Source organism: Fukomys damarensis, unplaced genomic scaffold, assembly GCF_012274545.1.
Source record: "Fukomys damarensis isolate Sample0158 unplaced genomic scaffold, DMR_v1.0_HiC HiC_scaffold_22, whole genome shotgun sequence".
Lineage (NCBI taxonomy): Eukaryota > Metazoa > Chordata > Mammalia > Rodentia > Bathyergidae > Fukomys > Fukomys damarensis.
In genome coordinates, this window is record NW_022900934.1 from 25219715 (window position 1) to 25239231 (window position 19517).

A 19517-nucleotide genomic window follows, 5' to 3' on the forward strand; every position below is an offset into this window, starting at 1 on the left:
AAAAAAAAAAAAAAAAAGAACCATTTTTTGCATGCAACAGGTTGTTTATTAAGGAGTTGATTAGAACAATGCCCCAAATCCCTGAATTTTGGCCTTTTTGGCACTTGTTAATTCAAGGTGGTTGGTGAAAATTCTAAAGGGATACTTGGCATTTTAAGAAAACTAATTCTACTTGGTTCTTTAATCATAAGCATGTCCTCAGCTTGGTATTTCATAGGAAAGTTTTACAGAATGTTTTCGCTTTCCTTCAGAATATTGCCGGTTTTCAGTTTACTGCCACAAGATCCTCCTGTGGGAGATAAAAGACAACCAGTTACACACTTAAACACATAAGCTGACTGCAGGCACATTTTAAGCCAACCAGTGTACTCTGTCCCCTGACCACAGTGCTTGCTTCAGGAGTGGGGTTATGGAACAAGTGTGGGCTGGCAGTTATTTGAATTATCAGGGAAGGAAATAGTGAAGCTCCTGGTAGGTGGAGACTTCCATGCAGATCCCAAAAAGAACAATTTCAGAAATAGTACAGCCATCAATCCCTGGTACCAAAAGGTGTCGGGGGGAGAAAAAGAAATAGTACAGCCAAGACATTGATTTGTTTGTTTGTTTGTTTGTTTCTGGTACCGGGGATTGAACTCGGGTCCTTGCACTTGTAAAGCAGGCACCAGAACCACTGAGCTAAATCCCTAGCCCTGATTTTTGGTATCATTGTTTGAACCCTGATATAAGCTTCTCTGAAGTACAGAATAGATTTTAGTGCAAAAGGAAAATATTTGTTGAGTGCTTTTCTAGCATGCCTGAGACCCTAAGGTTTGTTTGTTTTTGCTTTTTTTTTTTTTAAATACTGGAAATTGAAATCAAGACCTTGTACTTGCCAGGAAAGCACAGTACCACTGAGCTAAATCCCTGGCCCTTAGGCCCTGAGTTCTATTCCTAGCAATCATAAAAAAGTTTCTCTTACCGATGGCATTACCGTAACATCACCATTTACAGGATATGGGGATACTCCCAATGGTATATTCCAGTTTTTAGCTGATTCTGAAACAAAGAAAGACCATATTATGATACGAGTTGAAGGAAACAATAAATATCCTGGGTGGCCTATTTTAGTCAGATGGTGAGAACTCTGGGCAGTATGTGAGGCTCTAGGAGAAATCTCTACCCTGCCCATTCAACAGTGACTTGGGTAAAGACCTATATAGTATCTCCCAGACTGTTGAAGGGGGAGGTGGTGACAGTGGGAAAGCAAAGATGAAACTACAGAACCATTTGAAGACCTGGTGGGTATCCTAATGTTGTTGTCAATATTGGTCCTGGCATATCTGATCTTATTACAACACCACAAGAGTGAGGGCTTGCTGTTTTGGTAGTAAGTACATTATTTTGAAGTCCTTTAGAATTAACCAGAAATATGTCCAGCTAACAGGGTTTACCATTACCATTGTTAGCCGCAAGGGTTATGACTCCAGCCTCCTGAATTGTCAGACCTCTAATGTCTGTGTGACTAGGTAACCCTGGTCCATGTTTCTTATTCTTTATTGGTACTGGGGATCAAACTCGGGGCCTTGCACTTGTGAGGCTGGTGTGATAACCACTGAGCAAAATCCCTGGCCCCATGTTTCTTTTAAATGGCATGATGGTATTGGTCCCAAGGACACCGTGTGGACTAGATTTCTTTAAGAGGTTTAGAACAGGCATTTTGATTTGGGGTTTTCTTTTGTTGCTGGTGTTTTGTGTTTTGGTGCTGGGGATTGAACTTGGGCCCTTGTGCTTGTGAGGCAGGTGGCAGAACCACTGAGCCAAGTCCCCGGCCCATTGATTTGGTTTTTATTTTTACCATCTCAAGGTGCTGTCTCCCTCTCTGAAAAAGAAGGGCTGTGATTCAGCTGTTGATGGATAATCTTGTATTCAGTGCTGCAGCACCATGCAGCATGATTCACACCTTGGGCCCTCTCCTGTGACACTGACTCTCCCAGATGTTTGGGTTATTAACTCCACATACCAGTCAGGTGAAATACGAAGTGCTTCTGAACTTTGAGCATCACATCTTGCACTGTGTCCTTCTGCAAAGAGATGGGAAGAACATTTTCATCAAAGCTCCCAGCAAGGCACTGTAGCCAGGGAAAGCAGTCTTGGAGCCTGTGTATCTGCAGGTTTTTCCTAATAAAAAGTTCTGTTACTGGACAAGGCCAGTAACCTTACCCCTCAGCCTACCCCTCTGGCCACTAATCTTCAGGAGTTTTCAAGGCCCTTCAGTAGCTGTTGTTGTCTGAGGTGGCTCCTTGAATGGGGGTTTCTTTGATTTGTGTTATGTGCCAGATACTCGAGTAGGTACAGCGGGTAGCTCTGTGCTTCAGGACAAACACCAAGTTTAGGCTGCTGCCTCTTTTGCACTGGATGTGCAAATCTGGTCCTCCATACTGGTGCTGTCCTTCTCTTCCCTCTGCGTGCACCACCCTCCCCTGCTGAGTTGACTCCATGCTGCCTCTCCTTCACACATCTAGTTCCACACTTGCTTTGTGTGGTCAAGTCCTCTTCCTTTCTTCACAACTGAATTTGGGTACAACTTTTGATTAAACCTACTCTGTGCCTTCCAGTTGACTCTCCTTCCATTCTGTCTTCATAGTGAATTGGAAAATATTTGCATAAATGTCTGTTGTCTCCTGCCAGGTGTGTAGTTATGTGAAGTCAGGAATCAACCCTTCTAAGTTGCTTTCCCTGAGCACAGAGCTCAGTATATCCTATAGCTGCATGGTGAAGTTGAGACAGAGGGAACACCAGGCTTGTGATGATCTCCATTGTGTACCTCTTGGCCAACTCATTATCTTAGGGCTGCCATAGACGACCCAGGTTCTAAACCTAGAGTCATAAAGTTGTCTACCTCTGGGCATCCATTGAGGCCTCCAGTCTCTTAATAACTTTGGCCTACTTTCTGTGTGTTTATATGTATCCTTTCAGCTCACACATTGGCATATCAGTTCCTGGAATTAGACAAGTTGTCACTACTTCAGGTGACATTTGTAGGGCCAGGCACATAGTAGGTACTCAATAATTATTTGTTGAATTAAGAAATAACAGGTCAAGATCAGATGTCTGAAAGATGGGGTTGGTTGGTGACCCTTCTGTTAGTTTCACCTTTGTCGCTGGAGCCTAAGCCCTGAGCCCTGGGCCCTAGGCCCTGCCTTCACTCTCTGCTCTCTTTCTCCCAGGCTCTTCCTTGGTCATCTATGTGCTTCCTCATACATTGTGCTCATTCCATAGATCCTGGATAGAAACCCCTCATAGGGAGCGGAGGCCATGGGAAGCTGGCAATATTTATGAGATCCTCTCATGGACAGAGTCAGATTAGACCTAGGTTATCTTTTCATGTTTCTGTTGGGTCCCTAGGCCTGCTGGCATATTAGGATGCTATACAAGTGCAGATTCCAGGCCATTTCCAGGTCACTGTCTAAGTGTGGTAATCTATAGTGGGCTTGGGCAGCTGTGTTTTAGGTTGTCTGTGATCTAGTCTTCGTTCTCAGAGTCTCCATGTCACTGAGCATCGGGCATTATTTTTGATATACTACAGGTAAGTGTATTGACAACCACATTAACTTACCAACTCAGAAGGGATCACATTGTGCTCAGTTCTGTCAGGAAATAAAGTACAGAGAAATATTAGGCCCATAGGAAAAATACAACTCAGGTGTGGTGTTTATCAGTTCAGGTGCTTCTTAGTAAAAGTCAGTTATAAATTAGGAACTTCTGATTTGAAGGGGCAAATTGTAGATGAAGTTTAAGGAGCCTGTGAGCAAATTTTGATTCTGATTTCCTTGTAATTATCCAAGTATTTCCTGAGCCTTATGCATTACTGTGCTCATGTGTTAGGTATCTTTTTATTTTTTTAGTACCAGGGATCAAACTTGGGACCTTGTGCTTGTGAGGCAGGTGGTGGACCCACTGAGCTAAAACTCTTGTCCATGTGTTGGGTTTCTTATTGTCTCTTACACTGATAATAGAATTACATAGTCATAGGCAGTACCTTGAAACTTCAACGTTTACTGTTATTTTGCCACTTGAAACCTTGCCAGCAAGTTTCATGATTAAAACCTGAAATAAGATGAATATGCATTAAATATAATACCTTGGCCTGGCTACTCAGCAAACATGCCACATCGTTAAGACGACCATTGGGGTCCCAGTTCACAACCAGAGTGAGGTCTCTGTGGCCTCGTCCTTCAAGGCCAGAGTTCACACTCCGTTTTTCCCATGGGGACTGAGCTTGGCTTCTCCCTTCTCCTGGTGACACCCAGGCAGTCAGGGTTTGGTAGCAGCTCATCCCGTTAAACATTGTTCCTGGAAGTTCCTTCTCACATCTCAGTTTCTGTTCATTTCTTAGCACTTACCGATTTTCCCTTAGCAAAACTCTCACCATCCCTTTTTATGGTAGTCCAGTAAACGACCTGAACGCTGTCTTTCTGGAAGTTGAAGGTTGTCTTGGAGATTTTTGCCTCCAGGTCACCTGACTGTGGTAAAGAAGTTGTCGATTAGAGTGTGGAGAGGAAGAGGGACTGTGGATATTGTGTCATGAGACACTCAGGTATCATTCACAGCAGAGGACTTACTGATTGTCTTCTATGTATTAATCACCTAGCTGGGTGCTGGCAAAGCTGGGATAGCCACACAGACGAGGCCTATTTCCTGGTGTTTTCTATCTCATTTGCTTCCTTGGAGGGATAGTGGGGTATGTAACATGTGAAATTTTGCTTTTCTATTACTGTATGCTTTATCAAATTTGAAGCCTGTTTATCTCTAAGCCTTTGTGGCAAGACAAGTCTGAGCTGTTCATTTAGGGACATTGATAAGAATCACATATTGCTTCAAACTGGGTCTGGCACGCGGAGGTACTCTTTGTTGTTACTGTTTTTTGTTGTTGTTGTTATTGTTATTATTATTATTCTTGTGGTGCTAGGGATTAAACTCAGAGCCTCATGCATATGAGGGTTCCCTATCCCAATCAGTCACCTTTGAAGTTGTTACTTCCTTTTACCCCTGATAGGGCCAAGAGCAAGTGAATACTTCATATGTAGGTAAGTCCCATACTAGTGTTCCTTCTAAGACTGCTGCTAAATTAATTCTTTCCTTTAGGCCCTCAGTAAAATGGGATAAGAATACCTCTATCCAAGTGCTGTTGTGAGGATAAAATGACGTTAATCATTTAAATCTTTACATTTAGATGTAACGATACCCATCTATATACCTGATACACAGATGGCACTCAAAAGAATGTTACCAGGCGTGGAGACACATACCTGTAATCCCAGCTACTTGGGAGGGTAGGCAGGAGGATTGTACATTTGAGGCCAGCCTGGGCAACTGAGCAAGAGCCTATCTCAAAAATTTAAAAAGGGCCAGGAATGTGGCTCAGCAGTGCAGTGCCTGCCTGGTTCTGAAAAAAAAAAAAAATTGACTTCTATTCTGGTACCAAAAAAAAAATTTTGAAAAATGGCTGGAGATGTAGCTCAGCGTGAATATGAGATTCTTGGTTCAATCGTCAGGTACCAAAGAAAACTTTTTTTTCTGCTTTCTGTTGATGGAAACATCTGATCATTGAGGGAAAATGTCTATCTGTGGCACTGATCAGATAGATCTCTGGAAGAACATTCAGAACCCATTTGCACGCTCACCTTACTGTCAGAGGCTGGCAGGTCTGGCTGATGCACAGATCAGAGTTGTGCCACCATAGATGATGCTTACCTTGGCAGAGCTCAGCTTGGCATTTTGCCTGACAACTGTCTTGATCATTGTGCTGGACAAAATTATGGAAACATTGGCCTCTTTAGGATGTGGAGGGAGACGACCTCCAGGCACAGGCACTGCTGTCTTGTTAAAGAGGGCTTCAACCTGGAGAGAGAAAAGCAGAAAAGTCTGTCAGCCTGGGAGACAAGGCCAAAGTCAAGGCCCTTGGAAGTCTGGCTGCAAAGGTGAAGGGTGAGGTGGCCTGGTGAGTGCTGCACTGGGTGTGCATGACAGGGAATGGCAGTTGACCTCCTGGCTGTGTTGGGTCACCCTGGGGGGAGTGGTAGGTCAGTGGTGACTTGATTATGGCCCCAGTGCATGGCAGTTTGTAGCAGCCAGACCTCTTATTTTCTAAGAGAAGCCACAAATGCTTATTTTCTAGGCAGATTCCCCCATTTACTTGTGGATTCCGGGAAGGTGTATCTGTATCCACAGTCCTTCCTTTTCCTGACCTGTTTTGCCAGCCTAGGAGGCCCTGCCTTCTTCCTTACTTAAAAGCCCATTTTGCCGAGAAATAATTTCTCAGATAGTTTAGCCTCCATTAATCACCTCTTTTTTTTTGTGTGCACATTCTCCCCTCTGCTTATACAATGGAAATATCACGTGGTGGAAAAGTTGGAAAATTTAGTTAAATGGGAGGAAAAAAGAGATTCCTACCTAAAATCACTGATCTTCCCACGTGTCTTGCGTGCATACTTCATTTTTATAATACTTTGAAAAATTAACAGAAATGCATAGCATTTCTATATCCTGTAACTACAAACTTTAAATATATGGCTTGATCTTATCCTTGGCTTCACTACTTCCTTTTCGTTTTTCCTATCCTCATCACAAATCACATACAGACTTCAATGTCTGTACTTAGGTTGTTTCAGATTGGCTTATAGAAGTAGAGCTAGCTAAGTCTAAAATGTTGCCTCTTGTCTGCACTTTTTTCTCATTCTGCCCTCTTGGAGGCTGGGAAGAGTTGACACTTTCTGTTTTGTTCTGTATTGTCTATTAAGTGTCTCGACCTAGGCTGGGCAGATTCCAATGGTTAAGACATGGCTGTCTTTGTTGGAATGCCTCTCAGGAGATTGGCTGTGGGACTTAAATAGGAACAGAGCACACAACTGCACCTGGGGGATGGCACTCAGGTGTTGCTAGGAAGGTGTGAGGATCTGAGAAGGGGCTGATAGCTGGTTTGTCTTATCCTGCTCTATCTTATGAGGTCAACTAGGCCTCCAGCCTTTGCCCAGAAGCCATCATAAAGACAAAGGACACTTACACAGTAGAGGATTGAAAGGCCTTTTGCTTCGGTCTTTGCTGATTTTATGCGGAACTGGAATAAGCCGGTGGCTGCAGAGGAGAGGAGAGAGAAATGGAGAGAGCACAGCCATTGCTAATAGCCACTGTGCCCCGTACTCTGTGCCTGGCACTGCCCTCCTGACCAGTACTAATGTGGACAGCTCCTGTTCTCTGGGTTCCAAGCAGAAAGCCAGTTCCCTCTCTGATTTCTCCCACGTCTGCAAGGGTGCTGTGGGAAGGAAGCTCACAAGGATTTGGCCCTACTCTCACGCGTGAGAGCCTCTATGGAGAGGAAAAGATTTGCATGCTTTCCTGCTTCATCTGCCTTGCAGTTGCTGACACACTGCGTCCTGTCATCCCCATCTCTCAGCATGTGTTTTGGAATTTTGAGGGCTTTGTTAACTCTCAGGCTCCCAGTGGGGAAGCTTAGCACTGCTCTTTGCTCAGACTCTGTGCAGTTATGCACTTACTGGGCTGGGATGCTACATGGTCTCCCGAGGAGCTCTTGGTTCTCTTTCCTTCTTGGGAGTAAGTTAAAATGGTCTAGAGAAAACAGTGATCTGGGACCTTCGTTCTCCTGAGGGCTTGGAGAAGAGGCCAGCTGGAGGCCTGCAGGTGTGGGACGTGGTGTCTCAGCCCTGGCCTGCCTTAAGGAGTGATGGCTGCCTCTCCACTGATGTGAGCTTCCCCGAGGAGGTTGTTTGTACTCACAGTTTTTGCACTCGTTGAAATCACTGAGAACAATGCCACAGGATTCTGAGTTGTCAACCTATGAAATTATGAGCTGTTAGCTTTGACAAAGATGTCCAGTTAGCCTGTTCTCTTTAGTCCATCATCCCTTTCTCGCTGTCCTTTCCCTCTTTGTCCTGTTTTCTTGGCCTCCTTTTTGGCAAAAGTCATCTGTCCCTCCCCCCAGCCTGAGACATTGCCAGACCTGCTTATGGGCAAGTTGGGCCAGAGGGACTGCTTAGCGTGGGAACTCCAGAGGGCCTGATGTTGTGTTCCTGAGTCTCTCCTAGCATCAGGTCCCTTCTGAGGCAAGGGCTCCTCCTTATCTTTCTCCAGTGATGAGGACCTCCAAGGGGGTGTCCTCCCATTTCCCAGGACTTACGTTCTTCTGTAACTCTACTGACAACACTTTAGGCACCGTGTCCTTCAAGGGCAGAGAAACAGGAAGAGACGCAGTATCTGTGAGTCTAGGAAAGATGCATGTGTAAAACAGTGTGATTCTAGGGTTTCTATTATTTTATTTTATTTTGTACTGGGGGTCGAACTCAGGACCTCGAGCTTGCCAGGAAGGCGCGTGTGTGCCACTGAGTTATATTTCCAGCCCTGGTGTCTCTAGATTTGCCTAAACATTGGCAAAACTGAAAAGCCATTGCTGAAATGGCCCTAATGATATTCTGCTGCTTAACCTGGGTGCACACCTGAGCCTTTTAATCTTCATCATTACCCTTTAAGGAAGATGCAAAGATACCTGACAAAATGACCAAAGCACAGGTGTCTGCCCAGCAGCCCCACCTGGAGGAGGTTCACCCTTCAGATACGTGCGTGCTATTGGACAGACTTGTCTGCAACCTTGTTCACTGTGGTTAGGTGCAAAAGTTAATAACTGACAAGGGATTGGCTGAAGAAAATATAGTGCATATTCATGAGGGAATACTGGGGAGTAATAAAGAATGAAGCTGTTCATATACGGGATTAAATATACTCCCAGATTTTTCCTGATATATATTTATATATATATATCTTTAAAGATACCTATATCTATATATATATCTATATGAATGAAACAAAGTTCAGAAAAAGCTTGGATCCATTAGTTGTTTCCAGGGAGAATAACTAGCCAGTTGGCAGGTGTGGCTTGGAGAGACTTTTTTTTGGTACTGGGGGTTGAACTCAGACCTTGCTTTTGCATGGCAGATGCGGTGCCACTGAGCTAAATCCCCGGCCCAAGACTTTTTACTATATGGCTCACCCCCGCTAAATCCAGGCTAATGTATTGCTTGTGTAAAAAAAAAAAAAAGCAAAAAAAACCCCAAACTGCAGTACAGTTAGTAGGCAGAATGCAGGCTGTGTGAGAGAAGGTTATTCTCAAATACAGTGGGACATTTTTAAGCAGAGACCCTTCTCTGGGCCCATGTTAAAACCATTACATTAAACCAGCTCATCTCTGAGGGTGGTAACAGCAGGACATTCTGGCACAAAGACTGCTGGATCCGGAAAATGAGAAAAACGGTCTTACGTTTCTAATATCCGAAGGGTCACTTTGTTGGTATTGATATTTGTTTCCTCGATATCAAGGCTGATGCATTGGGTATTGTTTGTGGAAGCAGCAATTTTCAGATTTATTTCCAAGTGCACTTCAAATCCCACTATGTTGATGACGGGTCCAGCCACACTGTGGAGAGCAAAATACAGGTGAAAATGGGCCTGGCTTCAAGGCGAGGCACAGGCCAAGTGTTAAGTATTTTGGGGATCAGCCTCACATTTGATAATTAGCGTATGTGTTAATTGGAGAGAAGGAATAGCTGGTCCTTCCAGTCCTCATGCCCTGAGGCTGGCTGTTTTGTGGCCATAAGAGCATGGATCTGGGCTCATAGTTGACAGTTAATAAACATTTGACAGAAATCACTAACCTAACCAGCCTGTGGGAGGGCATCTGTTGATGGTACAAAACTGTCTGTTACAGGTTCACTTTTATGCCAGGCACTCAGGCTTTCTGTTGTGTGAGAGAAGCCCACCAGGGGCAGAGCTTAAAGTGGGAGGATTTGGAGAAGACCAGTGACTTCCTGACACCATGAGCAGTAGTGTAACAGACATTGAGTCTGAAGGCAGCCTGCCTGGGCTCAAATAAACACTGTCACTTCTGTGTTTCAACTGTGTGACTGTGAATAAAGGTAATTGCCTTTGCCAGTCTGAAGTGGTTTCTAATCTGGAAACAGGACTGCTTTTCTGATAAGGTTGTGGAGACGCTTTCATGAAGTCCTAGCTCATTAGGTGCCCTGCTTGTGCCAGGACAGTGAGAGGTATCAGTGCTGTATGTCTTAGTCCATAGAATGATCTCTCCCCAGTGGTGTCTTCCCGTGTGCCCACAGCTTACACTGTTAACACATCCCTCCCTCACGTTTATGTTTCCTGAGGACAGAGACCACCTTTTGTCTTTCCTTTGGGCCCACCGTGGCATCTGTCCCAGGGTGGTTTCTTAACTACAGATGAATGAATGCATGCAGGGATGTTTAAATTTGTAACTCCCTGAGGCCATTGAAGTCATCTCTGTATCTCTAACCTGCTAGGATAGTGCTTGCACAGAATGGGCTGATTCTCTACGGAGCCCAGAGTCCATCGAAAGTACATTTCACATAAGGTTTGTATCAATGCCACAATGGTACGTGTTCTCTGTGGTTTCTGCCTTCGTTACCCAGGTATGAGAGTTTGTGCAGATTTGCTTACGCTTTTTGAGGATAGGACCAGGGATTTAGCTCAGTGGCACCATATTTGCATTGCAAGTCCAAGGTCCTGAGTTTGATCCCTGGTACTACCAAAAAAAAAAAAGCGCTATTGGAGGACAAAGCTCTCCAGGGCCTTTCTCTAGCATTAGGCTGGGGAATAGGGGTAGCTGTGTATGGTAGCCTGCTCCTCCCGACTCTGCTCTACTCTTTGTCCTCTTAACCTAGCTCTTGAACTTTGGATCTTAGAGCCCCAGTCCTGTGATCCAGTGGATTGTTTTGAAAATAGGCTTACCCTTTTCCACCTATGGTAGCAACAGCTTTGGTCTTAACGTCAATCTCATCGTCCGTTATAGTTGTATTTAAGTCCACTGTATTCACGGAGTCAACGTTTAATCTGCAAAGTGGTAGCAATCAAGAGTCAATTCTGGCTCAAGAAATCAGCTGGACTGTGGGAGCAATATCTTTGAAATAGCTAGTTAAACCTCCCAAGCCACCACACCATCCATTCCTTTGATGCCTTACTTCCCTTACCCATCCAGTTCATTAAGCTCAATAAATCTTTTTATTTTTTATTTTTATTTTATATATTTTAAAGACAAGGTCTTACTTTGTAGTTCAGGTTGGGCTTGAATTGACTGTGCAGCCCAGGCTGGCCTCAAACCCACGGTGTTCCTTCTGCCTCAGCCTCCTGAGTGCTGGGAGTACAGGCATGGGCCCCCACAGTCGTTTTAAACTAGTCTTAATGGATTGCTGGGTGTGGTGGCACACGCTATAATGCCAGCACTGTAGGAAGCTGGAAGATCTAAAATTTGAGCCCAACCTATGTACCTTTGTGACTTAGTGGCACCCTGTCTCAAAAACAAATAAAATAAAAATGGACTGGGAAAGTAGCTCAGTGTGAAGGCCCTGGATTCAATCTCCAGCACTGAAGAAAACAAAAAACGAAAAACTTTATGGTATTTCCCCGGAGAGGGCACAAGTATATTGTTTTGTGAAAGGATGATTGATGCTTTCATTGGGATTGTTGGAGTTTGAACTTGAGTGTCCTAAATAAGCAGATTTTTTTGGTGTGGCAGCATCAAGGAAACACTTACCCCAGCAATACTTCTTTTAGCTCAATATTTCCCAGTGCACTTTTGAATGCTTTGGTGGCTTCTGCTGGCAAGACATCCTTCACCTTCCCCAAGGCAGAATCTTTGAGATTCTTAGCGCTTCCAGCCACATCATTCACGGGCTGGAGGTTGGGGAGTTGAGCACTATCAAGGAGCCCTTTTATAGGGCTTTGGCCTGCTCCAGACGACAGCAGGCTGCCCACACCCAGATTATCAGCAGTTTCACCAACTTTGGAGAGGGACGGGAGCTTTGGAGACTTGTCACCCTTGCTGTTCAAGCCTATGATGCCACCAATCCCGCCATCTCCCATTTCTAGGAGTGAAGTAACGTCTAGCAGCTCGAGCACGCCAGTGTTTTCCATCATGTTTATCACTTCCCCCAATGCTCCGATTAGGTTAACCTTCCCACACTTCACCAGCTTCTCAACTTCCAGGGGTATAGTGGCATTCAGGTCTGAAAAAGATCAAGAGACAAGTTCCTGCTGTGTGCCGCCTACTCAGTTCAGCCAGCTGGGGGAACTGGCACTTTTAAATTGTGAGGCACATAGGAACTGTGCATTGTGCCTTCTAGAAAGATCCACCCCTGCTACTGCCCACTCCAAAGGTGGCCTTGTGTCCCTCTGTTAAGGGCTCACATTTGTGCCTATACTGAGGCCAGTCTGGTGTTGAGCATGTCTCATCTAAAGTGATTTGAGCGTGCCAGAAAGGAACTTAGATTGGGTTTTGAACCTTGCGGTCTAGGGCACAGAGGCCAAGTAGCCTAGGCCAGGGTCTTTACGGTCTTGGATTCCAGTCTTTGGACCTGTTTAGGAGCTAACAGCAGGAACTGCTGCATGGGCTACAGGTGGAGGATGAATGAGATGATGGCGGATTGTAAGTGCTGTGTAAAGTGGGAGGCAGCTGGGGAGATGGTCGTGGAACTGACAGGCCAACCCTGCTCCACCAGCTCCCAAGGCATACTGGGGCCTCCTCATGTCTGGTAACCACTTGTTCCGAAGATGAGACCAGCCCCTTTGGCTTAGAAATGAGAAGCCTGTGCAGGGGGTGTCAGGACCAGGCAAAGCCATTCTTACTTACACTCATTGATTTTCTCGGCAGACAGGAAGTACTTGGAGGCAGGTGCACATTGGCCTTCTGGGGTCTTAGGTGACTTTTTGCTGGGTGGGAAGCTGTTTTGGGCTGAGGGACTTCTGAAAAGCAGTTCGGATGGCAGAGGAACAGGGGGAGGTTCCACATATTGCACAGAGGATAGCGGGGAAGGAAGGCTTCCTACTGGGGGTGGTTCTAGCACGTCAAGTGCTCCAGCTTGCGTGGCCAGCATGGTGGCCAGGGCCCAGAGCATCCACATCCTGGTGGCTGATACCTGAAAAGGAGTGCTTCATCAGACACCTCATTCACCATGGATATGCCTGTGTACAACAGCTTTCTGGCTGTCAGAGGAAGACGCCATTCACATGGCATATGCTAGAGTCTGAATACTGCCTGTGGGAACATGTCCCACTACCCAGAAATTATTGTCCTAAGGAAGGATCCTTTGCCTACTTCTGTTTTGACTTTGTAGGAATGTCCTCTAAGCACACTGGTGGTAGCACTTAGATGCAGGCCATAACCTGCCCAGTGGCCTGGGCTCTCTGATCACACACCCTCCGGCCACCCTCCTCATCAAGCACCTCTGCACTGTCTTGATCACCAACTGGAAATGTGGAAACCTTGCACTAAAGACACTTCCGAGTGGAGCTCAGTAGCACACCCCTGTAAACCCAGTACTCTGGGAGGCTGAGGCAGAAGGATCACGAGTTCAAGCCCAGCTTGGGCAGCTTAGGGACTTGAGACCTACCTCAATATAAAAAAATTTAAAAAGCCTGGGGTTGTAGCTCAGTGTGAAGGCCCTCGGTTCGATCCTCACTACCCGCTCCCTCCAAAAAAAGACAGTTTTGCAAGGACGCCTGCCCAGCAACTGTCCAACTTTGGACCATGGCCACTTTCATTATTAGCCTTTTTTTTTGGTAGCAGGAATCGAACTTGGGACCTTGTACTTTTGAGGCAGGCAGCAGAACCACTGAGCTTAATCCCCAGCCCCCCTGTCACTATTAATTGATTACTGTTTCAAAGGATCTTCTGTGATCTTCCTCCATTGTTCTTTTTTTTTTTTTTTTTTTTCCAGGGAACATTGTTCTTTTTTTTTTTTTTTTTGTACCAGGGATCAAACTCAGGACTTGGCGCTTGCCAGGCAGGTGCTGTGCTGCTGAGCTACATCCCCAGGCCCCTCCATTTACTTTTTTGTTTGCACTGGGGATTGAACTCAGGACTTTGTGCTTGTGAAGCAGCTGCAATGCCACTGAGCTAAATCTGTGGCCCTCCTTTGCTTTTTTTTTTTTGGTATTGGAGATCAAACTTGGGATCTTACACTTTCGAGGTAGGTGGTGGCACCACTGAGCTAAATCTCTGGCTCCTCCATTTGCTTTTACAAACATCTTAGCCAGTATGGTGGCACATGCTTGTGGGAGGCTGAGGCAGGAGGATCACCACAAATTTGAGGCCAGCCTGGCTACAAAGTGAGTTCAAGGCCAGCCCAGACTACATAATGAAACCATGTCTCAAAAACAAAACACTTCCCCCAATAAATAAATAAAAGCATCTCCTTACTCCAACTTCTTTAAATACACTTACAATTGGGCCTCAGATTTAGCTCAGTGGTTCTGCCACCTGCCTCGCAAGCATAAGGATCCGAGTTCGATCCCTGGTACCCAAAAAAAAAAACAAACCCAAAACCCCCCCAAAAAACCCACTTACAGTTTACTATGGCCGGCATGTCCTCAGTAATATGTGATCCTATTTTCAAATAAATAGTCTTTAGAGAATCTTTCTGATTATTTAGGTTTATGCTGAGCATAAACATTAACATAAGCAAATAATCTGTTGTCAACATCAAAAAGAAGGTGGCTATGGGGCCGGGGATTTAGCTCAGTGGTTCTGGCGACTGCCTCGCAAGCGCAAGGACCTGAGTTCGATCCCCGGTTCCAAAAAAACAAAAACAAAACCAGAAAAAACAAAAAGAAGGTGGTTAAGGCATAAACAGAACCAATGGCAATTCATCACCTTGAATAAATTAGTCTTTTTCAGTAAAATCCCTTTTTAAAATCATTTTTTTCATTTTACTCTCTTCTGTAAGAAATTTGAACTTTATGTCACATGACATCTAAAATCTTATGCCTGTGATGGAGTTTATGGCAGTACTGTTAAACTTTGAGCAGATCAGAACTCTTGGAGTTCATTGCCCGCTCTCTAACATCACATAATAAGGGCTGGGTGTGGTGTTGCGCGCCTGCAATTCCAGGACTTGGGAGGCTGAAGCAAGAGGATTGCCAAGAGTTTGAGGCCTGAGCTGCATAGAATTCAAAGCCAGCCTGAACTCCGTAGTGAGACCCTGTCTGAAAAAACAAAAACAAATGGGGCCAGGGATTTAGCTCAGTGGTTCCACCGCCTGCCTCGAAATTGCACGGACCCGAGTTTGATCCCCAGTACCAAAACAAACAAACAAATCACTTAGCAGGGATTGGTAACCGCTTGTTCGAAGCTGGGCAGAGTGCTATTCGGCTCAATGGCCGAAGGACACCACTAGCCTCTAAACTCAGGAACCCCGGTTGTAGGTCCTTACATGACCTGCCCTATGCTTGTGCCTACCTCAGGATTTCCACTTTCTCCTTGGGCGTCAGATGCAGTAAGTTCTTACCTTGCTCAGTTGATGATGGTTAAAATGATCAGAAGCTGCTTCTCCTCCTGATCTTTTCTCTGAACTACTGATGGCAGAGTTGCTCCCCATTTTATAGACCAAAGCCTCTTGGAAAAGTCATCGTCAGAGAAAATGGGACACGATCCAGATATGATAAGGGTGCCATGGGGTAGGCTGCCTTCCAAAGTCAGCACCTGTTCATTGTTCAACATGCTGGTGTCTTCTCCAGAGGTGTTCAGAGGGCTTGGAGCTTCTTGTGGGGGGAGACAGGCCATGCATCTGTCCCCTACTCAGTTTACATCCATGTGTGTGTGTGTGTGTGTAGAGGATTTAATCTAGAGAGTGCTGAGTTATACTTCCAGTCCTTCTTATTATTTTTACAAATTTTTATTTAAAAAAATTTTTTTTTTGGTTTTTTGAGACAGGGTCTCACTATGTAGTTGAGACTGACCTGGAACTCACTGTGTAGCCCAGGCTGGTCTTGAACTCACAGCAATCCTCCTGCCTCAGCCTCCCGAGTGCTGGGATTACAGGCATGCGCCACCACACCCGGCTATTTAAAAAATTTTTGAGATGGCACCTTACTGAGTTGCCCAGGCTATCCCTAAAATTGTGATTCTCCTGCCTCAGCCTCCCAAGTAGCTGGGATTAAAAGTACCACACTTATTTTACACATTCATAGGCCTGGTATCTCAGATCTATGAAGGTGCTGAGTGAGTGTGCAAGGTTGGAAGCCCTTTTGGTGCTTGCCTGGTGCCCAGGGCATAGTGGCACTCAATATTGAGTGAGCAACCCCACACAGGATCCCAAGCAGGGCTCCACGATAGAAGTGTGGGGTCCCTGTGGACAGAGTGTTCAGGGATGGCTTCCTGTCAGGTACTGGTGTTGCTAGCATGAGGGATGTGAAGATCCTAGCAGATCTAGGGGGCCTAGAATGTGCAGAGAGCCTGAGCAAGGAGACAGACCAAGGATGGAGGCCTTGAGGATGTCCAGCGGGGAGTTCGATCTCTGCCTCACCCCCAATTCCCTTTCCTGTGGAAGAAACATGAATGGTGTCAATAACCTGCTGTGCTTCTCTGCAGTATAGAGCATTTGCCTAGCATGTGTGAGGCCCTAGATTCGAACCCCATTATCAGAGAGAGGAAAGAAAAAAAAAGAAGGAAGAAAGGAAGGAAGAAAAAAAAAAGAAAAAAAATTCCAGTCTCTGTCCAAACTCACTCTCACCTGCTATCTCATTTAATGGCTCCCCAAGTTCTAGAACCTGATTTCTGGGGCTCACGCTTTCCTTCTATTTCCAGAGAAGGCCACTAGGTTCCTATAGCTGTAGGCTTTGTGAGATTTTTCTTGTCCTTGCTGCCTGCTGTTTGATGCCATCACAGCGTTCAAAGCAAGAGCCCTGGCAATGGAGCTATTCCAATGGGTGACCCTGTGTCTCTGCAGCCCTGCTGGGTCTGTGCCTTCAGGCAGGCTCCCCATGTTGGGTGCAGGGTGCTCTCCAGCCTCACTGGGGGGGTCTCAACCTCTGATGTCAACTACAGTTCTTTTTGCCAAAGAGCCCATTTTGGGCACTGCTGAAATGTCAGATACAAAGAACAAATGACAGTTGACCTTTTCTCAGAGAACGGAACTTAGAGCTTTTTACACTTAATAATCAGTAGAAGACAAAACGCAGCGGTCCAGGGTCTTATTTTTCTTGGACATTTGAGGGAACTTGAGTCACCTTTTAGAAGAAATCTGTGCCATCAGAGGTGGATGTGCCCTTTGATGTGTTCAAAGAAAGATTCCAGCTCCAGAGGTGGAGAACGGGCACATCCGGGAGGCAGCCTCTAATAGCCCTCGGAGCCTTCGGGTTCTTTGTGTTTCTCTCATTCAACATTAGGAAATAGGGCAGCTATTGCATCCCACTAATCCAGGATGTGCAGAGAGTGTCTCACGCGGGGTGGCTTATCAGGCTGGAAGCAAAGGCTTAACAAAGACCCGCTTGTCCCAAACACTAAGTGATTTGACCTGCTCACTCAAGGCTGGCCATGGCTTGACTGGGATCACAACTGTCACTGATAAGTGGGTGCCCATTCTTAATGGCCTCTCTATGACGGGATCACAATAGACTTGGTTGAGTCCACGTTGTCCTGTTGACGGACATATCAGGATTTTGACCTTTCTTAGGTGTTTCTTTAATCACACACACAATGCACACACTTGTGGACATGCTTATCCTTTTGTCTTTTTATGTTGTTGTCTCTGTCTGGTCACCTGGAACACAAAGGTCGTATTCAGCACTCTTGTCTCAGTGTTCCCTGCTGTAGTGAATCTCAGATCTTCATAAGGACTTCTTGTCCCTAGTCCCTCTGAAGTTGCATGGAAAATTTGGTGTTATTGTTCACTTCTGCAGGTATACCTTTAATGAAATTTTTGTTTCTTTTCTTGTAGTACTAGGGATAGAACTCAGAGCCTTTGCACTGAGCTACATCCCAGCCCTTTCTAAATTTTTAATTTTGAGGCAGGGTCTTTTTGAGTTGCTAAGGCTGGGCTCCAACTTGTGATTTTCCTGTTTCACCCACTCAGTGTGCTGATTTTACAAGCATTTTGTCACCACCTGGCCCCTTTAGACTAATGAGGTTTTTGGGGCCAGACAGACCTTATAGTGAATTTTGATTTAACTGCGTACTGTTGTATGGCCTTGTGACAATATCTAAATTTTTAAGTGGGTTCTGTAGTGTAGTGGCTATCATGTTTGCCTCACAATATCCAAATTTTCTGCCTTAGTTTCCTTGTCTGTAAAGTGGGGATGATATTGTACCTATCATAAGGTTTCCATGGTAATTAAACATGATGAAATGTGTCAAGCTATTAAGTGCCATGCCCAGCATAGGTGAGTATTTATTATCATTTCATCACCGTTTACTATACCATTAGATATTTTCAGGTTTTTTTCCCCCCTCAGATTTACTTGTCAATTCAGCATATCTAGATTTTGGCAACTGTTTACATCTTGTTTGCAGCAATTAAATATGATTTGGGAGTTATGTTTGTTTTTTTACATAAAACAAAATGGATCCTTTATAGGACTGTGGAAGACAGTCTTTCTGTTTTGGTACCGGGGATGGAAAGGAAGACAGTCTTAACCTCTCTCTCAAGTTTCACTTCAGTGAGAGGACACCATTTCTTGACACATTCGACCAAAACGCTCTGCATGAACCAACCTTGTTGGAAAAGCGTAAGAGGTTTCCAAAGCCCAAGTGTCTGCCCTATGACACGCTTGCAGATGTCTCTCTTTTGATTCTGCTCCTTTTCCTTCCAGGTACCCACAGATGTTGATACCCAGGGTTCCATCTGCGGTATCTATTCTTTAAGTCACACTTGAATATGTTTCTGTCAAATGGAGCTCTTCGTGCTTTTCAGAGAGGCGTATGGATGATGGGCACTTTGCCTCTGCTTCTTTCCCTCTGGGTGCCTCTTTCCTACCCACTGGGTACACATTGCTACCAGTAGGCATCTTTTTCTCAATGTGCAACTGGTTGACTCCTTATAGCTGCAAGTGTCTCTGGGGGCATTTGCCTGGGGACTGAGCCGGCTTGGGTTTCACGTGGAGGATAACTAAAGATGCCGAGGAGGAAGCTTATGTGTCATAGAAATCACACTGGAACTGGGCCCAGAGGGCTGAGGCCAGAATTAACAGTCCCACTAACGAGCACTCAGAAAATGCTCCCACCCTTATACAACCTGCCACCACCACCACCACCGCCGTCATCGCTGTGATCGTCATTACCGTTGCCATCATGGGCAGCAGCCCTACCGTCTGCACTGTCCCGTTTAGAGTTGAAGAAAGGAGCTCAGAAAAGTTGTTACTATTTTATGGAAGTGGCAGGGCTGGTGGGGTGGGACATGGCTCAGTGGTAAAACACTTGGCTTAGCAAGTGTGAGGACCTGGTTTCCATCCCCAGCACTGCAACAACAGCAACAGCAAAAAATGGCGAGGTTGGGATTCAAACCCTGGGGTGACTGGGATTCAAACCCTGGGGTATACCTCTTCTCTTCTTTTTTTCTTTTTCTTTTTTTTTGTTTGTTTTTTTGAGACAGGGTCTCACTGTGTAGTTGAGGCTGACCTGGAACTCACTATGTAGCCCAGGCTGGTCTCGAACTCATAGTGATCCTCCT

At 45.3% G+C, this 19517-nt stretch overlaps 2 protein-coding genes across 2 annotated transcripts in view; one reads left to right on the plus strand and one right to left on the minus strand.

Moving 5' to 3' along the window:
* The window catches only part of Cdk5rap1 (CDK5 regulatory subunit associated protein 1), a 59495-nt gene that overhangs the window by 39268 nt on the left and 710 nt on the right, over positions 1-19517 (plus strand). The window lies entirely within an intron of this gene.
* Positions 6950-15449, minus strand: LOC104865129 (vomeromodulin-like). Its single transcript, XM_033766963.1, has 8 exons — positions 15360-15449; positions 12704-12989; positions 11609-12080; positions 10807-10914; positions 9308-9463; positions 8174-8258; positions 7774-7831; positions 6950-7113 (listed from the first exon to the last, which is right to left on the minus strand). The coding sequence occupies exons 1-8, from the start codon at positions 15447-15449 to the stop codon at positions 6974-6976; spliced, it is 1395 nt and encodes a 464-aa protein (XP_033622854.1). The 3' UTR covers positions 6950-6973.